The following is a 26928-nucleotide window of genomic DNA, read 5'->3' as shown; positions in this document are numbered from 1 at the left end:
GCTTTCCAAGTCTTTGTCTATTAGCATCAGAACCTCTTGAAACTTGACATACCTACATTTTGACATTGGTTTGCTGTTCTTGTACCCAGAGTTCCCTTCAGAATTACACAAGGTAACAGTCTTCGAGTGGCAGAGAAATCTGACTCACTGAGTTCACTCAACAGTAAGCCTTGGCTTTGTGTTAGCAAAACAAAGATATATAAGGCCCAGTCCTTGTCTTTCAAGGAATCTATGAGCTAGTGGGAAGCATGTACTGTGACATATACTCCAATGAGTATTGCTCAAACTGGAAAGTAATAAACCGCTAACAGAGAGAAAGCCACAGACGTCCAGAGGAGGTAGCAAGGCCATCAAATAGAGGTAATCAGGATAGGTTGTGTGAGGGTGTGGCCTTCAACTCTAAATACATAGGGTTGGAGGGGTTGGCCCAAGCAGGGTGGGGAGGGTGGATGCAGACAGAAGAAAGAGCTTTGTGCAGTTGCTTCCCAACGGGAATGTGGCCAGTCTGGCACAGTCCTTTTGCAAGCAGCTTTCAGCTGGGCTGCAGATGCTGGAATTCCATCTACCACCAGAGTCCACTACTGGACTAGTTTGTCTCATCACAATGCAAATATTTTTCAAAAGGCATTAAACATTGCTTTTTCTCACTCATTCGTAAAGACATTGAAGAAGCTCCAGGGCCTCATTTTTTAGCCATACTTCCACTTAGCACTTACTTTGGGTGATAGATCTGCTGATTAGCTATGTTCTCAGTGTATGTTAGTCAGCCGACTCCTCTCAGGCCATTTGCATTCTCAGGCTTATCTGGCATTGTCAAATTAAGGGCTGAGTTCCCTTACTACAGGGATTTCAACCATAAGACAGCAGCTGTTCAGAGATTTCTTTTTGGGTGGAGGGGCCTTCCTGTGAAAGTGCTTGGCCTTGAAAATATTTATCTACAGAAAACCAACTTGGCTGAGTGAAATGTTTTTTGAGAAGCAGTCATTGACAGCTTCCACTCACCATCTTCCCTGGGCAAATCCTAGCATGGGAGCATGGAGGCTGCCATAACAAATTACAACACACTTGGTGGCGTAAAATAACAGTAATTTATGCTCTCAAAGTTCTGGGGGCCAGAAGTCTGAAATCCAGGGTGTCAGCAGGGCCGCGCTCCTTCCTTGGCTTTTCCAGCTTCAGTGGTTGTAGGTGATGTTGGTTTCCTTGGCTTGTGGCCACGTCACTCCAATCTCTGCCTCCATCTTCACAGTGCCGCCTTCTGCATCAAATGTCCTTCTGAATTTCTCTCTTTTTTAAAAATATTGTGTTTTAGGTGAAAGTTTACAGAACAAATTAGTTTTCCCATGCAACAAACTGTACACAAAGTGTTCCATGACATTGGTCCTTCTGCCTTTCTCTAATAAGGACACTTGTCATTGGATTTAGGGCCCACCTGGAGAATCCATGATGACCTCATCTCAAGATGCTTAACTTAATTCCATCTGCAAAGACCCTTTCTCCAAGTAAGGTCACATTCAATCTTTTACCATACAAGACAATATGCACAGGTTGTGGGAATTAGAATGTAGACATATCTATTTGGGGCCTACCACACTCCCATCCCCCAGCAAGCAGTTACAGTGGGTATCAATTACAGCTTAAAAGGTGCCATGTCATTTAAGCCATTCTGGGGGCTGGGAATAGAGGGGCACACTGTTGAGTACATCTGAGGACAGCCGTGTATGGAGTCCTACAGTCTGGCCAGGCCTCTCCTGGCCTCTGGGCTCTGGCCCTGGTCTGGAGGGGCCTTGAGACTTTGTAGGAGAGGGCACTTGTCTGCCCCAGAGATACAAGACCTGAACTAAACCCCTTCTGCACCTAACTATGCAGCCTTGTAAGAACCCAGGGCTGGGAGTTAGGACATCAGGTTCTACTTCCTGCCTTGTCACTCACTTTGTGGCTTAGGACAAACACTCGGCTTCTCTGAGCCTCAGTTTCCTCATGACGTATTAGGCCATAGACAGTCTACAAGGGCCCTCCCAGCTCTTCATAGTCTCTTTCAAGTAAATGGTTTGGAGGAGGGGAAGAGAGGGGAGCTATATACACAGAACTAGAGGCCAGAGTGGAGGCTGAGAAGGAGCAACTTGCCCTTAAAGCATCTGTCTCCTGAGGGGAGTAGGGCAGCCCCCATTCCTTGGTGACCTTAGGTTCCCCAGGCATAGGCCTTTCTTGTTTTTCTGGAAAAAGAAGCACCTAGTTCTGCAGCCCGCTACCTAAGCCCCTAGTAAAGGGAAACAGGCTCCACCCCTAGCGTAGTTCACCCCTTGGAGCAGGAAGAACAGCACTGAAACGTCCCTCCCTCAGTCTGGCTGCTGGGTCTGGGGTCCCGGGCAAGGCTGACCCCTGAGAGTTTCGGGGGATGCCAGAACTTTGTGCTCTGCCCATGCTTAGCCAGCCATGCCTGTCATCACTTGCTCACCACCACAGAAAGAAGCTCCACATCCCTCTTCTGCTGTGCTCTTCTGCCACTCTGCGCTGATTGCTCTCCCCTAGCTAAACACCCTGTCACCCCTTCCTCCCCAGAGCCCAAACCACTCCACCGTTTGGTTCACAAGCCTCTCTACAAGCTCAGCATTCACCTCCCGCAGGAACTGACACCTGGCTCTCCCCCAAGGACTCGGCTACCCTGCAGCCCTCTCTAGCGCAGGTTGCTCATTTTCTCACACTCTGCAAGCTTGTGGGGGTGGGGAGGACAAGCCTCCCTGCTCCCCAAGGCCACGTCCACACCGTTTCCCCTCCACTCTCTGAAGCTGAAGTCATGCCCATGCCCACCTTCCTCCTGGTCACTCCCTCTTATTTATTAAAGACTTTGGCAGTGAGCTCACGCCTTCTTTTCACTCAGCTTGCCACCATCATCCTCGGTGGCCTTTGTGGTCAGTCCACCCCACACCCTGGGCTCTCTGTCCCTTGACCACATGTCCAAAGACGTTCCCCTTCACTCCATTTCAGCCACACCCTCCCCTGGACAGACCTTCTTCCTGACACCAGGAATTCAGACATTAACTCCCATGTCATAATCTCCCAACCTTCTGACTCATTTGTCCAGTTACTGCCATCACACTAGGGCCTCTAATCCATTTATCTCTCCACTTTCCCCCAGTCTGCCAGCCTCTTTGGGCCTTATGTGGCTTCCTATCCAGCTTGAACTGCATGTTCAATCACTTCAACAATTCTTATTCAATTCCTCTAAATCACTAAACCCCAACCATGGATGAGTCCGATAACCTTTTTCTGAGCAGACCCCAGAGTGCTGAGCACTGCTGGAGAAAAGCACATAGCCTAGAAGATTGGGGCCCCCAGGTCAGCGACAACCCACCTCAGCTGGGCCCTCAACACTGCCAGCAATCCCTCTGTTCTAGGCCCATGGTACTAGGAACTCCTCAGACCTAAGGCTAATCCTTCCATTCTCACCACCTCCTCAGAGGCCTTGAGCCACACTTCCTGCTGTTTCTCCTGAAAAGACAACCTCTCCCCATGTTCCAGAAACCTCAGAAAGCATCAAAACAAGCTCTTAAAAATAAGTAAGTCCTCTCTTGTTCATGGACCTGCGTCCTCACACTTCTTGAACCAAATGTGTACACTCCCTGCCTCCATTTCCCCACTTGCTTGCCCTACCCAGCTGCTGCCCTGGCACAGATGACCCTCCTCCCTTCCCTGTGTTTCTGTGACATTACCTGTATCTCAGTCCCATCCTCTGGCCCCAGAAGGTGGACGCTCCTCTAGGCTCTCTTCCAGATCCTCTGCTCTCTGTCGGTCTCATTCACTCTCGAACTTTCAACTCCCACCCACAAATCTACATCTCCAGACAGTTTCATCCAATTGCCCACTCAGATGATGTAGAGACTGCTCAATATCAACATGGCCAAAACAGAATTAATTACCTTCCCTTCAACCCACTTCTCTGAGTTCCCTCTTCTCAGTGAGAGCAGCTCTACTCATCCTATCCCAAGCCAGACCCGGGCCCAGCTTGTAAAGAGCAATATGTTTTTGCTTTTGAAAAAAGCAATATTTATTGAATGAAAAAATGAATACTTGACCCCTCCCTCATTCTCCACAGCCAATCACCAAGTCGTGTCTATTTTACCTCCTCATATATCCCTCGAATTCGTCCTCTCTGCTGCTTATTTATTCAGGCTGGCTACCGCCTATGCATCCTTCAAAGGCTTCCTTGACCTCTCGGTTCGGGACAGGGATCTTGCTCTGTGTTCCCATAGCGCAGATCACAACGCCTTGCCCAGCCCGCTCTGATCTGTGACACCCTCATAGGACTGGAAGCTTAACATCTGTAAGCTCCCATAGCCAAGCGCATAGCAGGCGCTCAGTAAATGCTACGTGAACAGAGTGAATGAAGGAAGTAATGAGACCATTGTGGGAAGCCGCCGCTTTTCTCCAGAGCGTGCACCGCTTTACAGCCCAGCAGACCACGCACGAAGACCCCGGCCAGCCGTCGCCTCCTTGCATCCGGGATAAATCGCTTTTGCCGGGAGAGCAAAGGACGTGGCTGGCAAAGACCCCACCTCTGCCCCATCGGGGCTCCCAGTGGCCAATGGAAACAGTCTGCGGGAGCGACTTCGAGACACGTTACACTCAGATGAGCCAATGGATGCGCCCAGCAGCGAGTCCCGCCCCCTCTGAGCTCCTCTGCTTTTTCGCCGGCCAATGGGCGCGGCCTGCGTAGGCACCCAGAGGGGCGGAGCGGATCCTCGGCGCGGTGGCCTGGGCGTCCGAGATCTTCCGCCGTCTTCCCACGTCGGCTGGTTCAGGCGAGCGCACCCTTGGCTCCTGTCTGGCTCAACCAACGGATGATGGGGGTTCTGGGCGTCAGGCGCGGCCTGGAGTGGCTGCTGGGCGTCTACTTCCTCTCCCACATCCCCGTCACCCTGCTCATAGACCTCCAGGCGTTGCTGCCGCGCGAACTCTACCCGATCGAGGTGAGGGGCGCCCTGTCGGTCCTGGCCCTCCGGTCGCCGAGTTTGAGGCCTCCGTGCGCAGCGGTCGTGCCCTTGCGTCCCACATGAGCGCCCCCTACCCCTCCGCCTTTATCCACTCGGGGTTCCGATTCGGCCCACCTTTCCACCCGCCACACCACCCTACCCCCGCCTGCCTGGCGTTCTGCCCGTTCGCCGGCGCCCTGCTTACCCATCAACTAGTCTTAGGTCGGTTTCTTCTTTCTGTCCCAGCCCCTTCCCGCAAGCCGCAGGGGGCGCAGACTTTGTTCCTTTTAAAGGCTCGCCCACTCCATCTCTGGTTAGTTGTTAGTATTTGAGGAAAGCCAGGAAGAACAGTGTCTAAATCACGTGTTGGCTTTGTTTAAAGTGTTTTTTGGAAGAGCTTTAACATCCCAGTCTAATCACAAAGAAGTAATCCAAGTAGAATTAGACCTATTTAAAGGTTTAGTAGGAGTCCTGGTGGCGCACTGGTTAAGCGCTCAGCTGCTAACCCGAAAGGTCAGCAGTTCAACTTACCAGCCGCTCTGCGGGAGAAAGATGTGGCAGTCGGCTTCCGTAAAAACTTACAGCCTTGGAAACCCTATGGGACAGTTCTTCTCTGTCATGTAGGGTAGTTAAGAGTCGGAATCGACTCCACGGCAACGAGTTTTTTTGTTTTTGGTTTGTTTTGTTTAAAGGTTTAAGCACCTTGGTTTGTGCTGCTTGGCCAGTTACAGATCGTCATTAGTTCAAGTTTAGGATCCAGTAACTTCAAAAGTTCTGAAGAAAATTAATGGTACCTTTTTCAAATTGGCCCTTTCAGTTGGGTTAGAGTGAAATTGATTGCCTCGGTAGAAATGAAGTTGAAAAGCCCCATTTCTTGGCATTCTTTACCAACAACTTTAAGGCTTCTTTTCTTCAGAACTACAGTTTTCGTTTCCCTGGTCTTGTCTTTTCTGGACCCTGCAACCTTCTTCCATGGAATTCCTATCCTCAATTCTATGTTTCTCCAACCTGTCTCGAGAACTGTTGGCAAGACTGACTTGTCTACGCCAAGATTTGATTTTGCCTCTGCTCCTCTTCAAATGCTTTTTCTCTGCAGAGCCAGCGTTCTTAACCTGACATCTGTAAACCTGCAATGGTATATGCAGAATCCTGTGTGCCTTGTGTTTTCTGGAATGAGCATCTGTAGCTTCCATCAATTTTTCCAGGGGTCTGTTGTTAGTTGTTAGGTGCCGTCGAATTGGTTCCAACTTATAGCCACCCTGTGTACAACAGAATGAAACACTGCCCGATCCTGTGCCGTCCTCACAATCGTTACTATGTTTGAGCCCATTGTTGCAGCCACTGTGTCAATCCATCTTGTTGACGGTCTTCCTCTTTTTCGCTGACCGTCTACTTTACCAAGCATGATGTCCTTTTCCAGGGACTGGTCTCTCCTGATAACATGTCCAAAGTACGTAAGACAAAGTCTCACCATCCTTGCTTCTAAGGAACATTCTGGCTGTACTTCGAGACAGATTTGTTCGTTCTTCTGGCAGTCCATGGTATATTCAGTACTCTTCACCTACACCATACTTCCGAGGCATCAATTCTTCAATCTTCCTTATTCATTGTCCAGCTTTCACATGCATATGAGGCGATTGAGAATACCATGGCTTGGGTTAGACACACCTTAGTCCTCAAAGTGACATCTTTGCTTTTTAACACTTTAAAGAGGTCTTTTGCAGCAGATTTGCCCAATGCAGTGCACCTTTTGATTTCTTGACTGCTGCTTCCATTGGCGTTGATTGTGGATCCAAGTAAAATGAAATGCTTGACAACTTCAATCTTTTCTGTTTATCATGCTGTTGCTTATTGGTCCGGTTGTTATGTTAAGATGTAATCTATACTGAAAGCTGTGGTCTTTGACCTTCATCAGTAAATGCTTCAAGTCCTCTTTGCTTTCAGCAAGCAGGGTTGTGTCATCTGCATATCACAGGTTGTTGATGAGTCTTCCAACAGTCCTGATGCCATGTTCTTCTTACAGTCCAGCTTCTCGGATTATTGTATGTGCCTTGTGTTTCCTGGGATGAGAGTCTATAGTTTCCATCAACTTTTCCAGGCGGTCTAACCCTCCCCAAAAAGGCTAAAGGCCACTACTCAGCAATGTGTCCCCACCTCATAGTCTTTTTTCTTTGCTTCTAGAACCAAGCATAACTGGGAAGACCTCTGACCTCCCTTTCCACGGGAAAGGCATAGGTAGTGTGTGGCAAGAGCATTGGATTGCAGTCTGGGAACTTTGTTCTCCCAAGAACTGGCTGAGAGTCTTGGGCATGTCAGTTCTGTAGTAGCAAATGTCAAATAAGAGAGTTGGGTTAAATTGCAAGCTTAAACATATACAGGGTATATTACTTTCCTCTTGTTGCTGTAACAAATTACCACAGATTTAGTGGCTTAAAACAACACAACATTATTCTCTTAAAATTCTGGAGGTCAGAAGTCTGCAGTGAGTCTTATGGGGCTAACATCAAGGTGTGGGTACGGGCTGGTTCCTTCTGGACGTTCTGGAGGATAATCCATTCTTTGCCTCTTCCAGCTTCTGGTGGCTGCCAGCATTCCTTGGCTTGTGACTGTATCACTTCTGCCATCTCATTTATTTCTTCTCTTCTGTAGTCAAATCTCCCTCTGTTTCCCTTTTATCAGGTCACTACTTGAGATTACATTTAAGGCCCACTTGGATAATCTCCCCATCTCAAGATCCTTAACTCATCACAAAGGATGAGTTACAAAGTCCCTTTTGTCACACAAGGTACCATTTGCAGGTTCCATGGATTAAAACTTGGATCGCCATTATTTGGGGGCCATTACTCAGTCTACCACATAGGGCTAGGTAATATATACTTATTCAAAAGGGGTAATCGCACCTCTGCACTAGTTACTAGTTTTCCTGAAGAAAGAAGAGCCTACTATTGCCACATACTCAAAACCTCGGTGACCAACAGAACTCAGGCAGGCTGCCTGTTTGCAATCTCTGATGTGACTGGTCCCTTTAATACTTGGCAATTAGTATGTAGGAGCTCTGGTGGCTCAACAGAGCTGCTAACCGAAAGGTTGGTGGTTCAAACCCACCCAGCAGCTCCATGGAAGAAGGACCTGATGATCTGCTTCCATAAAAATTACAGCCAAGAAAACCCTATGGGGCAGTTCTACTCTGCAACAACAATAATTAGCATGTTATTGCATGTAGCTATTCCAGACTTAACAGCTGTTGGTTTATCTGTGACAATGGCTTGGGGGCAGTGTCTGACCTCCTCCAGCCTCACAAGGGGAAATGGGAATCAAGATCAATAGCCCAAGGCTGATTCCCAAGAGACAGAGGTCAAGCATGCCTCCTCTCTCTGCTATCATTACTAATTCTGACACCAACCGTCCCTCTCACAGCACTCTCTACTCTGCTGGGTTCGATAATTCATTGCACTGGCCACACAGAACTCACAGACCATACTCACAATTATGGGGCTTATTAGGGAAGTAAGTAACAGTTACATTTCAGGCTCAGGAACACTCAGGATATAGTTCTTCCATCAGGATAGCTTCTTCCCAGCCATGCTCACAGGCACGCCTCTCCCTGGCCCTCAGTCTCTGCCCAAAGGCACTCAGCTTTCTCTCTCCGTGGGCCGGGAAGCCCACCTTGCCGACTCCTGCTGCCAGGTCTCTGCTGCTGGGCTCTCCTTCCTTGGAGGTGGTGGGCTCTCCCTCTCTGCTCTGGAATTGGCTCTCTTTTAAGGCAAAACTGACCAATTCCCTTGGTGGGCCACAATTACCTTATCACACAGTCCCGCCTAATCACCTGGGTGGGAGTTACAAGACCATGGCTAGAAAGGCCATATATAAAAGTAATTAATCACACCGCATTATCCTTTCTGAATATGCCATTACCATAAGTCCTTCTTGCTCACTACTCACAAGATACAATTAAAATGTGCCCAACATCGTCAATACCCCATTTAAACTTATATATCTGATTTGGTAGGATCCCTCGTGGCGCAGCGGTTAAAGAGCTTGGCTGCTAACCAAGGTCAGCAGTTCGAATCCACCAGCTGCCCCCTGGAAACTCAATGGGGCAGTTCTACTCTGTCCTGTAGGGTTGCTATGGGTTGGAATGACTCAACAGCAATGGATTTATTTGATTTGGTAAAGTTGTATCATCTTTATTTGTTGTTGTTGAGAATATACACAGTAAAACATACAACAGTTCAGTGGTTTCTACATGTACAATTTAATAACATTGATTACATTCTGCGAGTTGTGCAATTGTGTTAGACTGGTTTCTCTAGAGAAGCAAAACCAGTGAAGCGTGTGTGTATATATATATATATATATATGTAGAGAGATTTAGCTCAAGGAAATGAATCATGCAGTTGTAGAGGCTGACAAGCCCCAACTCTGTGGGTCAGGCATCAGGCTGAAGGCTTCTCCTGACTGATGTAGCTGCAGGGGCTGACAAACCCAAGATCAGCAGGTAATATGGCAGGCTGTTGGTTCACAAGCTGCAGAGCCTGATGAATCCCAAGGTTGGCAGGTAGTATGACAGGCCACTGGCTTAAGTTCCAAGCAGTGGAGGTCAGATGATGACGATGCAGATGCAGTATCCATAACAAGTAAAAGCCAGTGTGCTTTGCCAAAACATCTATATATACTGGATGCAGGCCACACCCCTGAGGAAATGCCCCTTAAAACTGATTGGCTGATCACATCAGATCACATCATGGAGGTGATTACATTATATCACAAAATGGAGGATAACTACATCATTACACAACTACCAAACTACTTCATTACATAACTCCCAAACCACTGAGAATCATGACCCAGCCAAGTTGACACACAACCTTAACCATCACATGCAACCATTCTCAGCCTCTTTTTCTGAGTTGTTCTTCCCTCATTAACGTAAACTCACTGCCCCCTAAGCTTCCTATCTAATCTTTTGAGCTGCTGTTACTATCTCAGGACAGATGTTTCAGGGGTTCATCCACCCTCCATGGCCCCGGGAAGTTTGGAGTCCATGAGAATTTGAAATTCTGCATTTCCCTCCTTTTCATCAGGATTCTTCTATGGAATCTTTGATCAAAATGTTCAGTAATGGTAGCCAGGCACCATCCAGTTCTTCTGGTCTCATGGCAAAGGAGGCGGTTGTTCATGGAGGCAATTAGCCACACATTCCATATCCTCCTCCTATTCCTGACTCTCTTTCCCTGTTGCTCCAGGTGAACAGAGACCAGTTGTGCCTTGGATGGCCACTTGCAAGCTTTCAAGACCCCAGGCACTACACAGTGAACTAGGTGGTAGAACAGAGGCACTAAAGACATTATTAGGCCAATTAACTGGGATGTCCCAAGCTTTATCTTTTTAATGTTGACTTACTGTAAAAGGGCAAGGTCCCCTGCAAACAGGATCTGGCCAGAAACTGTGTATGTGTATGTGTGTGAAAGAGAAAGAGAGACTGATGATGTTTGAAGGCATTAGCTCAGCATTAGCAGAACAGGAATGGGGGGGGGGGGTGTCGAATCCTGGTTTGAAAGGCTTTTGTGTCTTTTCACGCTTTTTTTTAATTGTAGTAAATATGTATGTAACAAAATATTTGCTATTTCAACATTCTTCACATGTAGATGTTATGTTTATCATATTATTTAGCCGTCACCATAATTCGTTTCTAAATTTTTCCATCACCCTTAACAGAAGCTCAGTGTCCCCTAAGCAGTCCTCCTTTTCCCCTCCCTCCTCCCACCCCTGCTAACCACTAAAAACTTTGGTCTCTATACACTTGCCTATTCTAGATATTTCATGTAGGTGGGATCATACAATATTTGTCCTTTTGTGACTGACTTGTTTCATTCAGCATTATGTTTTCAAGGTTCATCCATGTTGTAGCACGTATTAGGACTTCATTTCTTTTTATAGCTGAGTAATAGTCCATTGTATGTATGTACGCATTTTATTTATCCATTCATCTGTTGATGGACATTTAGGCTGGTTACACCTTTCGGCTATTGTGAATAATGCTGCAGTGAACACTGGTGTACAAGTATTCTGTTTGTGTTCCTTCTTTCATTTCTTTTGGGTATATACCTAGGAGTGGAATTGCTGGATCATATGGTAATTCTGTGTTTAACTTTTAGAGAACAGCCACAATGTTTTCCACAGCAGCCATACCATTAAACAATACTACCAGCAATGGATAAGGGTTCCAATTTCCCCACATCCTTGCTAACATCTGTTGTTTAACTTTTTTTAGCCTCTATTCATTCATTCATTCTCTCTCTTTCTTACTGTTCACTCTTGATGCTTTGGGGTGGGGAGTGATGGCTTTGTTGCTTCTCTATGGAGAAAATAATAGTAATAATAAAAACTTTAGTTACTCTCAGATTCTCTTAGAAAAACGCCAAAATTTAACATCTGTTGTCTTCTCCCTCCCTAAGTAGAAGGAATGATTTCTCCCTAGAACTAAATAGCCTTCAGGAAATCACATAGTTAGTGGTCAGGCTAAATTTTCAAATTAAATATTTTTCTGGGTTTGAGCTAAATCAACACTTGGAAAAACTCTCACGTACTATGAAACAGTAAGAGTTTAACTTGGATTAGGACGTGGAAGGGGAAACATTTTATAGTGTCATCTGCGGCTGAGTAGCATTCTTTCAGTTAAAATAGTGCCAGAGAAAACACAGGTGAGTCTAGATCTGGTCTTCACTCTCATTCCAAAGTAGAGACAAGCCTGTTCTTCAGCAGCAACCCCTGGTTTAGAAATCCATGTATTCAGGCCAGGTGAATTTTTTTAAACTGACAACAACTGTGAGTCAGGTATAAATGGAAATGGTTTCCTGACCCTTTTTTGTCTTACCTAATAAGTAATTCTTATTAATGACCAGTTGCATTCTGATATTTTAATAGAATCAAACTTGAATTTCTCAAAATATGTGTTAATTGCATTCAGTCAAATAATTTTAACATTTACTATGTGTTAGGTATCATTCTAAAGACTATATATGTACAAGATAAACACACAAAAATCAGATGGATTCCTCTACACCAACAAAGAGAACTTCAAAGAGGAAATCACCAAATCAACAGCATTTACAGTAGCCTCCAAGAAGATAAAATACTTAGGAATAAATCTAACCTGATATGTAAAAGACCTATACAAAGAAAACTACAAGACACTACTGCAAGAAACCAAAAGAGACCTGCATAAGTGGAAAAACATACCTTGCTCATGGATAGGAAGACTCAACATTGTGAAAATGTCAATTCTACCCAAAGCAATCTACAGATACAATGCAATCCTGATCCAAATTCCAACGGCGTTTTTTCATGAGATGGAGAAACAAATCACCAACTTCATACGGAAAGGGAAGAGGCCCCAGATAAGTAAAACATTACTGAAGAAGAACAAAGTGGGAGGCCTCACACTACGTGATTTAGAACGTGTTATACCGCCACGGTAGTCAAAACAGCCTGGTACTGGTACAACAACAGATACATAGACCAATGGAACAGAATTGAGAATCCAGACGTAAATTCATCCACCTGTGAGCAGCTGATATTTGACAAAGGCCCAAAGTTTGTTAATTGGGGAAAAGACAGTCTCTTTAACAAATGGTGCTGGTATAACTGGATATCAATCTGCATAAATCTGAAACAAGACCCATACCTCACACCATCCACAAAAACTAACTCAAAATGGATCAAAGACCTAAACATAAAATCGAAAATGATAAAGATCATGGAAGAAAAAATAGGGACAACACTAGGAGCCCTAATACATGGCATAAACACAATACAAAACATTACTAACAATGCACAAACACCAGAAGAGAAACTAGATAACTGGGGGCTCCTAAAAATCAAACGCTTATGCTCATCAAAAGACTTCACCAAAAGACTAAAAAGACAACCTACAGACTGGGAAAAAAAATTTGGCTACAACAAATCCTATCACCGTCTAATCTCTAAAATCTACAAGATACTGCAAAACCTCAACAACAAAAAGACAAACAACCCAATTAGAAAATGGGCAAAGGAATCTGGGGTCTTAAAACCCTGTGAGCAGCCATCTAAGATACTCTACTGGTCTTACCCCTTTGGGAGCAAGGGAGAATGAAGAAAACAAGATACAAAGAAAAAATTAGTCCAAAGGACTAATGGACCACAACTACCGCGGCCTCCACCAGACTGAGTCCAGTACAACTAGATGGTGCCCGGCTACCACCACCGACTGCTCTGACCCAGATCACAACAGAGGGTCCTGGACAGAGCTGGAGAAAAATGCAGAACAAAATTCTAACTCACAAAAAAAGACCAGACTTACTGACCTGACAGAGACTGGAAAAACCCCAAGAATATGGCCCCCGGACACCCTTTTAGCTCAGTAATGAAGTCACTCCCGAGGTTTACCCTTCAGCCAAAGATTAGACAGCCCCATAAAACAAAATGAGACCAATGGGGCACAGCAGTCCAGGGACGAGGACTAGAAGGCAGGAGGGGACAGGAAAGCTGGTAATAGGGAGCCCGAGGTTGAGAAGGGACAGCCTTGACATGTCATGGGGTTGTTAACCATTGTCATAAAACAATATGTGTACTAACTGTTTAATGAGAAACTATTTGTTCGGTAAACCTTCATCTAAAGTGCAATAAAAAAATTATATAAAAAAATAAGATAAAACATAATCACACCCAAAATAAAAAAAAATAAAAAATGAGCAAAGGATATGAACAGGCCCTTCACCAAAGAAGACCTTCAGGCAGCTAACAGACACTTGAGGAAATGCTCACGATCATTAGCCATTAGAGAAATGCAGATCAAAACTACAGTGAGATACCATCTCACCCCAACAAGGCTAGCATTAATCCAAAAAACACAAAATAATAAATGTTGGAGAGGTTGTGGAGAGACTGGAATACTTATACACTGTTGGTGGGAATGTAAAATGGTACAACCACTTTGGATATTTGGTGCTTCCTTAAAAAGCTAGGAATAGAAGTACCATATGATCCAGCAGTCCCACTCCTTGGAATACATCCTAGAGCAACGAGCCGTCACATGAATAGATATATGCACACCCATGTTCACTGCAGCACTGTTCATGATAGCAAAAAGATGCAAACAACCTAGGTGCCCATCAATGGACGAATGGATAAACAAATTACGGTATAGTCACACAATGGAATACTACGCAACGATAAAGAACAGCGATGAATCCGTGAAACATATAACATGGAGGAATCTGGATGGCATTACGCTGAGTGAATTTAGTCGCAAAAGGACAAATATTGTATAAGACCACTATTTTAAGAACTCAAGAAAAGGTTTAAACACAGAAGAAAACATTCTTTGATGGTACGAGGGTGGGGAGGGAGGGAGGTATTCACAAACTAGACAGAAGACAAGAATTAGCTTAGGTGAAGGGAAGGACAACACACACTACAGGGGAAGTCAGCACAACTGGACTAAACCAAAGCTAAGAAGTTTCCTGAATACAGTCAAACACTTTGAGGGACAGAGTACCAGGGGCAGGGGTCTGGGGACCATGCTTTCAGGGGTCATTTAGGTCAATTGGCATAATAAAGTTTATTAAGAAAATGTTCTGCATCCCACTTTGGTGACTGGCATATGGGGTCTTAAAGGCTAGCGAGCGGCCATCTAAGATGCATCAATTGGTCCCAGCAAAGGAGAATGAAGAACACTAAAGCCACAAGGAAAGTATTAGCCCAAGAGACAGAAAGGGCCACATAAACCAGAGACTCCATCAGCCTAAGACCAGAATAACTAGATGTTGCCCGGATACCACCAATGACCGCCCTGACAGGGAACAAAACAGAGAGTCCCTGATGGAGCAGGAGAAAAGTAGGGTGCAGAACTCAAATTCTAGTAAAAAGACCAGACTTAATGGTCTGACTGAGACTGGAGGGACCCCGGAAGACGAGGCCCTGGACTCTGTTGGCCCGAGCTGAAACCATTCCCGAGGCCAACTCTTCAGACAAAGATTAGACTGGACTATGGACATAAAATGATACTTACGAGGAGTGTGCTTCTTAGCTCAAGTAGATACATGAGACTAAATGGGCAGCTCCTGCCCCAAGGTGAGATGAGAAGGCAGACAGGGTCAGGAGCCGGATGAATGAACATGGGAGTTCTGAGGTGGAAAGGAGGAAATGTGCTGTCACAGTATAGGAAGAGCGACTAGGGTCACATAGCAATGTGTGTATAAATTTTTGTATGGGAAACTGACTTGAATTGTAAACTTTCACTTAAAGCACAATAAAAGTTTTTTAAAAAGAGAGTGTATGTATTAAATCTTACCAGTAGTGAAGTAGGCACTATTATTAGCCCACCTGTATAGAAGGGGAAACAAGTTTAATGAGATTAAGGAATTTTCCCAGAGCCAGGCACTCTGTCCCCTAGGTCCCATGTTCATCACCACACAGCTGTGGGCCTCTGCTTTCTGTTCCACCCAGCCATCAGTCTAGACCTGGTCTGGCATCAGGGGGCAGCTAAGCAACTGATTAGATTATTTTTAAGTTTTGCTAATCTCAGCCTGCAGAAATTACCGTGCGACGTTCAGGACAGGTCTGCCTCAATTTATGAAACAGGTGGCTCTGAGAGATTGTCTACAAATTGAATTAAAAATGAATTGTTCAAGTGGACCAAAATGCTTTTAAAATTGTGTGATAAATCTTTGAAAGCAGGTAGAACCCTCCAGTTTTTTGTTTTTTAAGTGAATCTAGAAAGCAAAAAAGGATCTTAAAAAAAATTTAGTCGAAAATGCTCATTTTACAGATGAGGAAATAGAGAAGGCCCCTGGAGCGGTTCACTGACTTAAACTTGATGATTATTTTCTTCCACATTACTATTCTGGAAAATGCTTAGAAGGAAGCAAAGAGTATTGTCACGAATTTAAATTTCAAAGCAAGTAACAAATTAGAGATCAGTTGCTCAATAAATCGGTTATCCAGCCTAGCCCTCTAAAGTAACTATTACGTTAACAGATGTTTGTTTCTGGATGTTTGCTTACAGCTGGCTATCGGCAATGGGGCCTCATATTATTTCACAATAGTGAGCCTTTGTCTTTTGATGAAAAATTAACGGGAAAATTGGATTTTCCATTTTATGCAAAATTCTTACATTGGAGCTTTTCTTTTTAATCACAATAAAGAGTTATTTGGCTTTAAGGGCAGGTGTTCAGGACAATGCTATCTCCAGGAGGTTAAATGTGACAGATTTGCTGTAGTCCACATTAAGTGGAGAGCTCTAGGCTTTGGGCTCTTATTAAAAACACAAAATGAGCAGCATCAAAGCCTCCTGCTTCCTTCCTCTGCCTACAGTCACGTCAGCATGGGTCTGCATCTTTTATTTGGCAGGGTAATAGCAGGGGTGGGTCCAAGCTAGAACTGGGACCACTAACTCTGAAACTTTGCCATAGTCTAAAAGTTACAGTTTGTGGTTTGGGGCAGAGCTTGTTCTTCCATAAATATCCTAAAAGAAAAAAATTTAGAATTAGGGGAGTTAAGAATAATGAGTCCCTGGTGGTGCAAACAGTTAACACGCTTGGCTGCTAACCATAAGGCTGGAGGTTCCTGTCTTCCCAGAGGTACCCCGGAAGAATGGCCTGGTGATCTGCTTCCGAAAAACCAGCCATTGGAAACCCTATGGAGCACAGTTCTACTCTGACACACACGAGGCTGCCACGAGTTGGAGTCAACTTGATGACAACTTTGTTTTTTGAAAAATGAGGCACTGATTTAAGATATTGGAATTAAAAGTGTCCAAAATCATATCTCCATGAACGTTAGATAGCTCTTCCCCACCAAAGGGCAAGGAATTAAATTCATTTCTGTATTTGAGGGAATTTGGCCCTTAGTTGCTATTGTGAAAGGAAAAAGGTCAGGATGACTTTCACATCTATCATTTCTTTACAAAGAATGATTATGTTGGCAGAAATGTCATTTGTTCATTCACCAAACATCCTGAGCCTGCCAAGTGCTAGATACTCTTGCTCTTGACAGTGGGCAACACACCTGGATCTGTGTTATCATGGAGTTACAAACAAATGCCAGCTGGCACAAAGGGGCTGGAAGACCCAAGGAAAACCTCACAAAGAAGGTAACGTTTGAGTTAGAGCTGGTGAGTTTTTATGAAATGACCATCTGGCCTGTATCACAAAAGCCAGCCAGGGTGTGCCATCTGCTGCCAAGGGGGTTGGTTAGTGAGAGACTCTTGATGTATCTTCAGATGAGCTGGAGATGCTGAGCTATCCAGCCAAGATAGCTTTAATTTGTTGTTAGTTATTGCTTTGTCTTCTGTTTTTCAGCTGAGAAACCTGCAGCAGTGGTATGCTAAGGAGTTCAAAGATCCTCTGCTACAGGATCCCCCGACGTGGTTTAAGTCCTTCCTGCTTTGTGAGCTTGTTTTTCAGCTGCCTTTCTTTCCCTTTGCAACATACGCCTTCTTCAAAGGTTGGTAAATGGTGGGAGAATCACTTTTTTGCTCAGAAATCAGGTCCCTGAAATATTTTGGGAAAGCATCTCCAAGAGAGAGGGGGGTGTTCCCTGTAGCATCTCCACAAGAGTCAGGGGTGGACAGAGGAAGCTCCTGGAGAGAGACAGGATTTGGTAGAGATGGCCAGAATAGATCTCGTAAAGGGACATTAGTGTGGCTTGGGCTGATGTCTTTCTGTGGGGGAGAAAGAAGAGGTAGTGATGTGACGTGAGGTAAGGATGATGAGTATGAAGACAGGAAAGTAGTATATAACTGAAAGGAAGTGGGGGTGGGAGTGACCAAGGAAAAGGGCCTGCTGGACAGAGGCCTGTAGCGGCACAGTCCAGACTGGTCAGCTGGGCTGTATGGCTGCTCAGTCTTCCAGAAATCCCTCTCATACTCCTGAAACCTGAGACCACTTTAAAGATGGCCTCCTTCTTTTTATTGTTTTGTTTTCCCCCTGCAGAATTAATTTCTTTTATAGTTGGCTTTTATCTTCTTGCATTGGGTGGTATCATACTGACTTAAAAGCAGTAGCATCAAGCTCATGCCTGAAGAGTTTAACCTCTCATTTAAAATTTTTCTTACAGTGTTCCCATGTAATTGATGCTTATATAAAGCAGATGGCCATACCTATGCACTTGGTAACAAAGCTTATACAGCTGAAAATGCTTATTTCCCACTGGAGTCCCCTTGAATCACTAATCCATCTTTTGGTAGAACCTGTTGATCATCTCACCTATACACCTACTCCTCACTTACCGACTATCTCGTTACCTGACATTTGACATTTATGACAATAGTAAAAAATATACTAGCGGACTATTTTGCACATTAACGATGTACGTCTGGCAGTAAGCCTTTCGTGACCAGTGGGACGTAATAGTGCCCACCTACATTTTCCACCTCTCAGGTCCAGAGGGATGTGTCCCACATAACATTTTGTGATCTGATGTGGTCATCCTCCATTTTTGCATAACGCCAATTTTCACATTAACGACCTGGTCTTTGGAAAATAAACATGTTGGTAAGTGAGGAGTGGGTATATATAATTCCTTAACAAATAGACACCTCAAGGTCCCCCCACCCCCCTATTAGAACAAATGGGTTTAACTGGTAAAGGCCCTTTGACTGCCTTAGAGTTTTCTTCAGTTTTATTCTGGGCCACCACCCTTGGTTCTTCAGCAATTAGTGAGCTCGCGTCCAAGCTGTTACATAAAGATAGGAGTTTGCACATAGGGCAGTATAACACAGACTCACTTTTCCATTTGCTGAGTTTCCACTTAGAGAAGTAAAATGATTGAGCTGAAGGGTAGCAGCCAAGCAGAGACAAGGTGGAGAATATCACTTCTGGCCCTTGGAAAGAGTCATGAACAGACATAGAGCTTTTCTTTCCTTTTCCACTGACTAGGAGGCTGCAAGTGGATCCGCACCCCTGCAATCATCTACTCAGTCCACACGATGACCACTTTATTTCCGGTTCTCTCCACGCTGCTATTTGAGAATTTCTCCAAAGCCAGTGGTTTCAAAGGAGAAGGACCCAAAACTTTCCATGAACGACTAACCCTTGTATCTGTGTATGTCCCCTACTTTCTCATCCCTCTCACGCTTCTCCTTTTCATGTTGCGGAGCCCCCACTATAAGTATGAAGAAAAAAGAAAGAAAAAATGAGGGAAACAGGCCCTGGTCTCAGGGAAAAGATGCCCATAAGGCATATTCCTATTAGACCCAGTACGTGGAAAACTGCTCAGAACCCATGTCTTCAGCAGCATTTGAAACACATCAGCAGCAATGCACAAGAGCACGATGCTAACAGGAGCCAAGTCAGCCTCGCCTTGCAAGGGCACTGGGATGAACAGCCCGATCACTGAGGTTGGCCGGAGGGAGGTGGATGGGTTGTAGGAAGTGTGCCAAATACCTCACTGTGTGCCCCAAGTTCCATTTCAGGATTGCTAAGAGCAGGACCAGACCAGAGACAGGATGAACTTCCAAGAAACATGGCCTACTTAGCATGGTCGTGAGTCGTTTGACCCACAATATACATGTGACTAAACCCCTGACTCATGATTCTCTATAGCGTGTCACTAGTCAGCAAAATGAATAGTGGAATGTTTCAGGCCATTTTCAAGTTTGAAATTATGCCTCCCTTATACTCATTCCAAAATTATGTTTTCTTATTTCCCCTTCCTCCCTCGCCCCAGAAAAAAGAAAACATTCTGCAAAGCATGACTTTCTGTCAGAAATGGGTTGTTTCTGTCTTATGCAGGTCAACCCAGGAGTAGAGATTTTTAAAGTCACCTTGTTCATCTTTCCAATTCTTAGTCTTCTATTTTTAAGAGACCTAACCTACTAGTCCCTTTCCTCTGAAGTCAGTTATCTCAGATCTGACCTGAAAGTGTGCTTCCTGATGGTTAGCTCTCTCCTGCCTAGTACAGTTGAATCATTCCTTCCATCTTGTTCTCAGAAGTAGGGGAGGGGCAGCTGGGTACAACCCGTCCGGTGTGTGCATACAGGGTGGCTGGACATTCGTGCTTGGTGTTTCATTAGCTTTCCCTAAATTTGTACTCAAAGCCAACCCTAAAAAAAAAAAAAAATCTGTGAACGCACATGGAAAATGACAGAAACGGATCCCAGTCAATTTCCTCTGTTTTCCCTCTCACAGGCCATATCTGGTCTGACTGTGGGCAGTATTGTCTGACTCTTGTGTGTCTGGTCCAAATAAAGGTAGCTGCTGACCACTGCCTGGCTTGTTTTGTGGAGTGGGAGATAGTGTCTGGGGTCCCCTTACAAGGGGCTTAATGTACTTCACGGGCACCAGGAAAAGAGACAGATCAAGCCATTTGAAAACAATAATTTATTGTTTTTTCTTTCAAAGCTTTGTGGATTTACAAAAAAGGATCCAAGTTTACAGGTTGCCTAGTTCAGACTAAGAATGCAGAGGTGAGAACCCGTGCCTCCGTGGCGGCCAGCAGCCACAGCACCAGTGTTTGCCAGCAGATACGCCCTGATGCTGCTGAAAACGAATTCCCCCAAATTTGTATTACTGCCTTCAGAGATGCATTCCTTACACACTGTCTCTCTCACGTGGCATACTTGGGTCATTAGTCAACAAGTCATTGGAATGGTACAGAGGTTTGTTTGGTTTATTTTTTTGCCCTCCTGCTATAAAAATGAAAAATTTCAGTTCATTTCTGAAAAATAAATTGGTCAATAAATTCATTTTGTTCTGCTTCTACTTTACACAAAGCTTCATATTCAACCCGATACCTGAAAAACAAAATTGTTAAGAAGCCCTAAAAAACGGATGAAATCAACCTTAGGGTTAATTCTTCTAGAGAAGAGTATACGAGATTTAAATGATTCCAAGAAACGGTGTGAGTCCAGAATGACGAAGTTAGTGAGGGCAAGAAGAAAGAAAATGCAAAGAAAAAAAAGAGGTGAAGCCCTACCCATGACCACCTGTGAGAAGTCTCTAGCCCTGGGAAGACGGTCTCCTCCTTTCAGAGAACCAGCCAACCTTGCAGACCCTCACCACCTGAACTTTCAATCTACCGCTCATCCTTCTGTGCTCTCAAACAACTAGAGGTTTGTTTAATATTGACACATTTTCTATCGCCCTCCCATCCAATGTAATTTTATTTAACTTTAAAAATCTTCAAAGTAGGATGGGACAAGTAAGATACTTAATGGGAGAACAATGATGAAGAATAAAGATGAAAGGTGATCATTCCAGAAGAAAAAGTAGAATTTGAGTGAAGAAGAACTTGATTTACGTCAGGACTTACCTTTCTAGCTGCATTTTCTTTTCTGCTATTAGTGCTTGAAGTTGCTGTTGTTGGGCTTCTCTCTGCTTGGCTATAGATTTGAGCAGGTTCCGAGCGCCAATAGCCTAGAAAACACGGTATTGCCAAAGAAAAGGTCATGGCGCCCTTACAGTTGGCCACAGCATTAAGTCCTCAACGTGCAGAAGGGCTGTTTTGGGGTTGATATGTCAGTGCTGAGAGGGGTAAAGAAAGTCAAGCCCTAGAGCTTTGGGGTAAATAAAAAGGATTAACCTAATGGCCCCAAAGTTCCTCATGTGTAAACTGAAATTCTAGGAGAACTGAACTGCAGCTCTGTGAGGCAAGGTCTAGGAGTATCACCCGAGCCTGACACACTGGAGTTCACTGGCCCTTTTGCTGTGCCATTTAGCCTTGGGTCCTTTGCCAAGTCATCTACGTCCTGCAGGCCTTCATTTCTTCATTTATAAAATGAGGCTAAAGCTACTTATCACAGTACTGATGTGAAGATTAAATGAAATAATGCAAGTATCCTGTCATAGAGGAGTTCAGTAGTTAACTGGGCCAGGAATTTTTTTTATCTTGTTTTAACTAAATAAAAGAACCACTCTCCCAACAAAACAAGACGGCAGAAGGATGAGAAGCTGGGAACCAGGGTCCCAGCCCAAGATCTAGACAGAAGACATGCTGATCTTACCTTCATCTTTTCATTTTCTGCTTCTTTTGCAAGTTGGTCAACAAGCTCAATTAAACCACCAACTATTTTCTGAAACTGGCCAATTTCTTTTAGGAAAAGAACAAAAAATAAAATGTTTTATTTTCTCAGTATCATCACTTCCTCCTCAGTGCCTGCTAGCCTAAAGTCTCATACCCTTAGTCTGAAGCTAGAAAAGAGTGGGCCAGGTGCCTGAAGCTGGTCCTGGGAATACTTGGACCCTGAATCCCCACTGAGTCAGTCAGTCACTATTAACTCAGACTGATGGCACCAGGCTCCTGGTGGGCCTATCCTCCATATGGGTCCAAATCCTACTTCACTAGGGGTGGCAGGAAGCACAAAAGGCCATGTTAGTGAAAGGACTGGCTCAGGACATGAGTGCTGCCTCTTCACTGTACACACTATGGATATCAGTGAATGGTGGGGTGGGGGCTTTCCACCTGTAACCAGAGCTAAGTAGGAGCTCTGTGCTTTTTAAGCACCTAATCTCTTTTTTCCAATGTCCTTGGTGTGGTGGAGCCCCATTTTACTGAGGAGTAAACGATGACCCAGAGCGGTGGGACAACATGCACAGCAATCACATAGGACCCAAGCTACCTTTCACTAGTCAAGCTCTCTCCACAGACTAGGGCATCGCCAGAAGGCTCGGAAATCCCTTGCTCTGCCTAGGCCTGGCTCTGTATTCACCGGACTTGCTTGGCTGCTGGTACAGGCGGCTTCCTAGAGATCTTTGGCCAAAAGATGACTTCACTGAGTGTTGAGCTGTTTCTAGAGATTTTGTTATCACCTTTAACTCCAAATAATGGAAAACCTGACACTGAGAATGCTTTTTCCCAAGAAATCAAATCACGAGCACACAGTTCTACTCCCCACCCTACTCTACCCCCAAGTCATGGTTCAGCCCCCGTTACATTTAAAATTTCTGAGAACAAAAAAATAAAAGACAACATATCTAAAAGACACATCCCCCACTCACCATCCCAATGTTTGTTTTGATCAGTGCTCTGTGTGGGACTACGTGAGAGCAGAAGAGGAGGGCAGGTAGACGGGTGATGACATGGGAATTGACGGCCAGGCTCAACCTCCAGGGAGCCGGGCCAAGAGCTGCAGTCAGGGTGGGCGTGGGATGTGGATGGAACAGCTCAAAGCTGAGTGGCCAGGTCCCCCCAAATGACACTCACTGTCCACAAAGTCCTTGCACTCTTCCTTGAGCTCAATGGTCTGCTGGGTAACCTCTGGGTCCAGCACCCGCAGCTTGTTCAGCTCATCAAAGTGCAGCCCTGCTTCACCCAGGATGTCCTTTGCCATAGCTGCAAAGAAACCAGCCCCGATCCCCATTCACTTCCCAGTCACTAGAGGAAATAACCTGCTTCCCGCCCAGCCCTGCTCCTACCCCAAGACACCAAAGCCAAAATCCCAGATGTTCCAAAGGCTTGTGTTCCTTCTGCCTCCACCTCTGTGAGCCTCACCTACTTCCCTTCTGGCTCCCCTAGAAAAGAGAAGCTCTGAAGGAGTGACAGTGGCAGCCACAAGAGGTACGTCATAGGAGCAAGGGTCAGGAAAGAATAAAGTACAGTTGCTTGTCACAGGCATTTTTCATTCAACACATATTTCTTGAGTGCCTACTATACACCAAAACTGCTAGATGTTCGGGGTACAAAGATGAATGCAATATGGTACCCCCCCAGAAGAAGCACACAGTTTAGCTGGAGAAAGACAGACATGTAAACTGGAAAATTATACTGTGGTAAGTGCTTTTACAGAGACATCACTACGGAGGAGGAGGAGGACAGAGCAGCTAATGCAGATGTGAGGGAGTGACACTGGAACTAACTCATGAGCCGTGAGCATGTTTATTTATCCCTCGTTATATTATGTGCCCAAAAAAAAAGCTTTTTAAATACATGTACTGGAACAAAACAAAAAGCAAGTAAAAGAAACCTGTGTGAAGTAAAAACTAGGGTTAAAATATAAGAAACCAGGAGTACGACTATTACCCATAATCTATGCCTTATGGTACCGTACACTTGCCTGAAGTGGAACCCAAATTTGGGTCTGCCTGTCTCTAGCAGAAAACACAAAAAGGAATGAAGAATCAGCAAGAATGTGCCACATAAGGAGGCCAGGGAAAGGCATTCCAAGCAGAGAAAGCAGTGTGGACAAAGGTCTGGAGTCACTGAAGGGCCTGTCCTGCCCAGAGGAGGAAGGGCAAGAGGACGGAGTAGAAGCTGGGTGGAGCAGAATCAGGATGAGCCTATATGCCAAGCTAAGGAGTGTGGATTTTTTCCCCCCTGTAGGGAACAGAGAACCAACAGAGACAATGTTTCTCTTCCCAGGTCTCCTCACATTCCTGGCTAAAGGATGCCTCAATTCTGGGAGAAGAAACACGTAAAACTCACCCTTGTTCCGGCTTAAGAAACAAGCAAAAAACAAACAAACATACAGAAACAGTGCCCGCCCTGTCCAGAAAAGGAGGCAATACTACATACTTCTAGTCATTGGCTGCTATACCAATTTCAAAACGCCAGGTATTCCAAAGGCTACCATCACCTGGCCCTGTGTTAGACCCTTCTCTCTGCTCCCACCTCCCCCAGCCTCACGGGGTTCCCTACCAGCATCCTGAGAGAAGTTCTGTTCTGAAGGGGTGACTCTGACAGTGACTGCCTGGGGCAGTTGCTCCACCAGGGGAGCAACGGTTAGAAAAGAAAGCCCCACTGTTTCCTGACCTTCTTTTCAAGGGACCAGAAATACAGATTTTTATATGAAGTCTGACTTTTACGTGTTGGTGTCTAATTTAAAGTGAGGGAAAAAAACAAAACCACCCAACACTGTGTGGACCAACGAATGTATGTCCATGGGCTGCCTGTGTATGACTCTGGCCCAGAGCCTCTGGCCTCACTGGAATCCAAGCTTTTTAAAAAGATTTGTCTTCCTGCTTGTCCTGTTATATTTACACATATACTCCGAGTATTTAAAACCTACTAGATGTTTAATCAGACCAGCTGCTCCAGAAAACTTCAAGTAATACAAGGAAGCAAACATCTGCTTCAACTTCTACTTCCTTTCCAGGGACCATGCATTCATTCAGAAATATCTACTGAGTCCCTGCTCTAGGGATCAAGCAGTGAACAAAATGCTTTAGCTCCTGACCTCTGGACAGACAGTAAGCAAATAATCACAAATTGTGATAACAGTATGAGGAAAGGCAGATGGTGCTATGTGAAGGTATAGGAGGACATAATTCATATGGGGAGGGGGTGTCAGCAAAGGCCTCTCTGACACTTAAGCTGAGACCTAAAGTATGTCCAAAAGTTTGTCAAGTGCAAGGGAAAGGGAGGCAGTCCAGGCAGAAGGAACAGCATGTGTGAAGATTCTGAGTCTATAAGAAATTTGAAGCAGTCCAAGAACTGAAAGGCCACTGTGACTGAAACACTGTGAGCAAGAGGGAGAGTGAAAAAGGATGAGGCTAGATAGCGAGGCTAGAGTTGGATCATGGGGGGCTGTGAAAGCCACAGTAATGAGCTTGGATTTGATGTTAAGGGTGATGGGCAGCCGGTGGATTCTCAGCAAAGTGGCATGATCAGACTTGAATTTTAGAAATACAGTAAAACCCGCAAAAGCTGGAACCAACGTCAGGTCGAACCCTGTCAGAGAAGGAAAACTCAAATATTTGCCACTAAAACGAGCGATAAAAAAGTGACAAGACTGCACCCTTTCAAAGGCGGAGACCCAGAAAAACAAGGCAGTTCCGTCGAGTTCCAGCTTTCACAGGTTTCACTGTATTACTCTGGGTCAGGATGAAGAATGGATCGGAGAGAACAAGAGGGTGGGGCTGGCTACACCACTTTGTTCAACCCTGTAACCCTAGAACCTCGCATGGGGCCTGCACATAATAATTCAGTAAATGTTTGTGGAATGAATGACTGTGGAAGTAGATAGTAGGCTATTACAGTAACCAAGGCTAGGAACTGATGAAAAGTGTTCCGATTTGAGATGTTTCGTAAGTTGAGTCCACTGGACTTAGTAATGGATTCACTGAATGCTGGAGTTGGAAGATGAATGAAGCAGAGTCAGGCATGATTCCCAGGTATCTATCCTGAACCAAGTGAACGGCTGGAGGGGATAGTTAATGAGATGGATAAGACCAGAGAAGGAGTGTAGGGAGAGAGTTCACAGCCAACTACCAGATTCTCTCCCAACTCCTACCACACTCTGGGCATCTGAGGAACACAGGGCAAAATAGCGGGGACTGAGTTCCCTGAGAATGGTGGCCGTAACACTCTCTCTGCCCCCCCCCCATCCCCCCCCTCCGCCCTCCCAGAGCCAAGCCAGGCACAACAGTAAACTCCATCCATGGTGTGTGAAGGAAGGTGCTCTGGGCAGAAGGAAGACCTGGCTGATGGAGCTGGCTCTGTCTTAACTATGTAAACTCTTTGAACTTATCTGAACCAGTTTCCTCATAAGATCATTAAGCGCATGAACGGATACAAAGCTCCAGCCCTAAACTGGATGTAAAAAACAACTCCCAAAGAGTTGGGCGGAATCTCCACTTTACTTTTGGCCTGGGATTGCCTCAGGGCACCGGCCTGTCAGGTTCATCTAGCGCCGGGTCCGCTCGACTCTGCCCCTTGCCTCGGGAGCACTGAGTCGAGCCCGCATGCCTCGACCCGCAGTCATGGCTTACTTGTAGGCCCAGTAACGGTGGCGCGCTGCGGTCCAGGCTGATATCTGCGGCAGCTTCGCTCCCCGGTCAGCGGTACTCTGCCTACCAGCCCGCCTCGACCGCTGCCACGGCTACAGGTCCTGTTTACCCATGACGTCTCTACCTGACACCGGAAACACTTACATCTTCCCACCCCACAGAGCCTGCTGGGAGACAGAGGCCTGAAAGTAAGGATGACTACCTACGAGACCCACAGGCCTTTGCGCTAGCAAGGTTGCCGGAAGTAGCTG

The 26928-nt window shown here is 45.3% G+C and overlaps 2 protein-coding genes across 2 annotated transcripts; one reads left to right on the top strand and one right to left on the bottom strand.

Moving 5' to 3' along the window:
- The first annotated feature begins 4793 nt into the window (after positions 1–4793).
- TMEM97 (transmembrane protein 97) lies at positions 4794–20075 on the top strand. Its single transcript, XM_004385383.3, has 3 exons — positions 4794–4967; positions 17315–17459; positions 18893–20075. Exons 1-3 carry the CDS (start codon positions 4839–4841, stop codon positions 19150–19152), a joined length of 534 nt encoding a protein of 177 aa, XP_004385440.2. The 5' UTR covers positions 4794–4838; the 3' UTR covers positions 19153–20075.
- Positions 20076–20201: 126 nt separating this feature from the next.
- IFT20 (intraflagellar transport 20) lies at positions 20202–26828 on the bottom strand. The gene is made up of 5 exons (XM_023739637.1): positions 26660–26828; positions 23157–23285; positions 21958–22043; positions 21267–21370; positions 20202–20748 (listed from the first exon to the last, which is right to left on the bottom strand). Exons 2-5 carry the CDS (start codon positions 23281–23283, stop codon positions 20667–20669), a joined length of 399 nt encoding a protein of 132 aa, XP_023595405.1. The 5' UTR covers positions 23284–23285; positions 26660–26828; the 3' UTR covers positions 20202–20666.
- Positions 26829–26928: the final 100 nt, after the last annotated feature.

The sequence above is a fragment of the Trichechus manatus genome, unplaced genomic scaffold, assembly GCF_000243295.1.
Source record: "Trichechus manatus latirostris isolate Lorelei unplaced genomic scaffold, TriManLat1.0 scaffold00138, whole genome shotgun sequence".
Lineage (NCBI taxonomy): Eukaryota > Metazoa > Chordata > Mammalia > Sirenia > Trichechidae > Trichechus > Trichechus manatus.
This window is presented reverse-complemented; position numbering and strand designations above follow the sequence as displayed.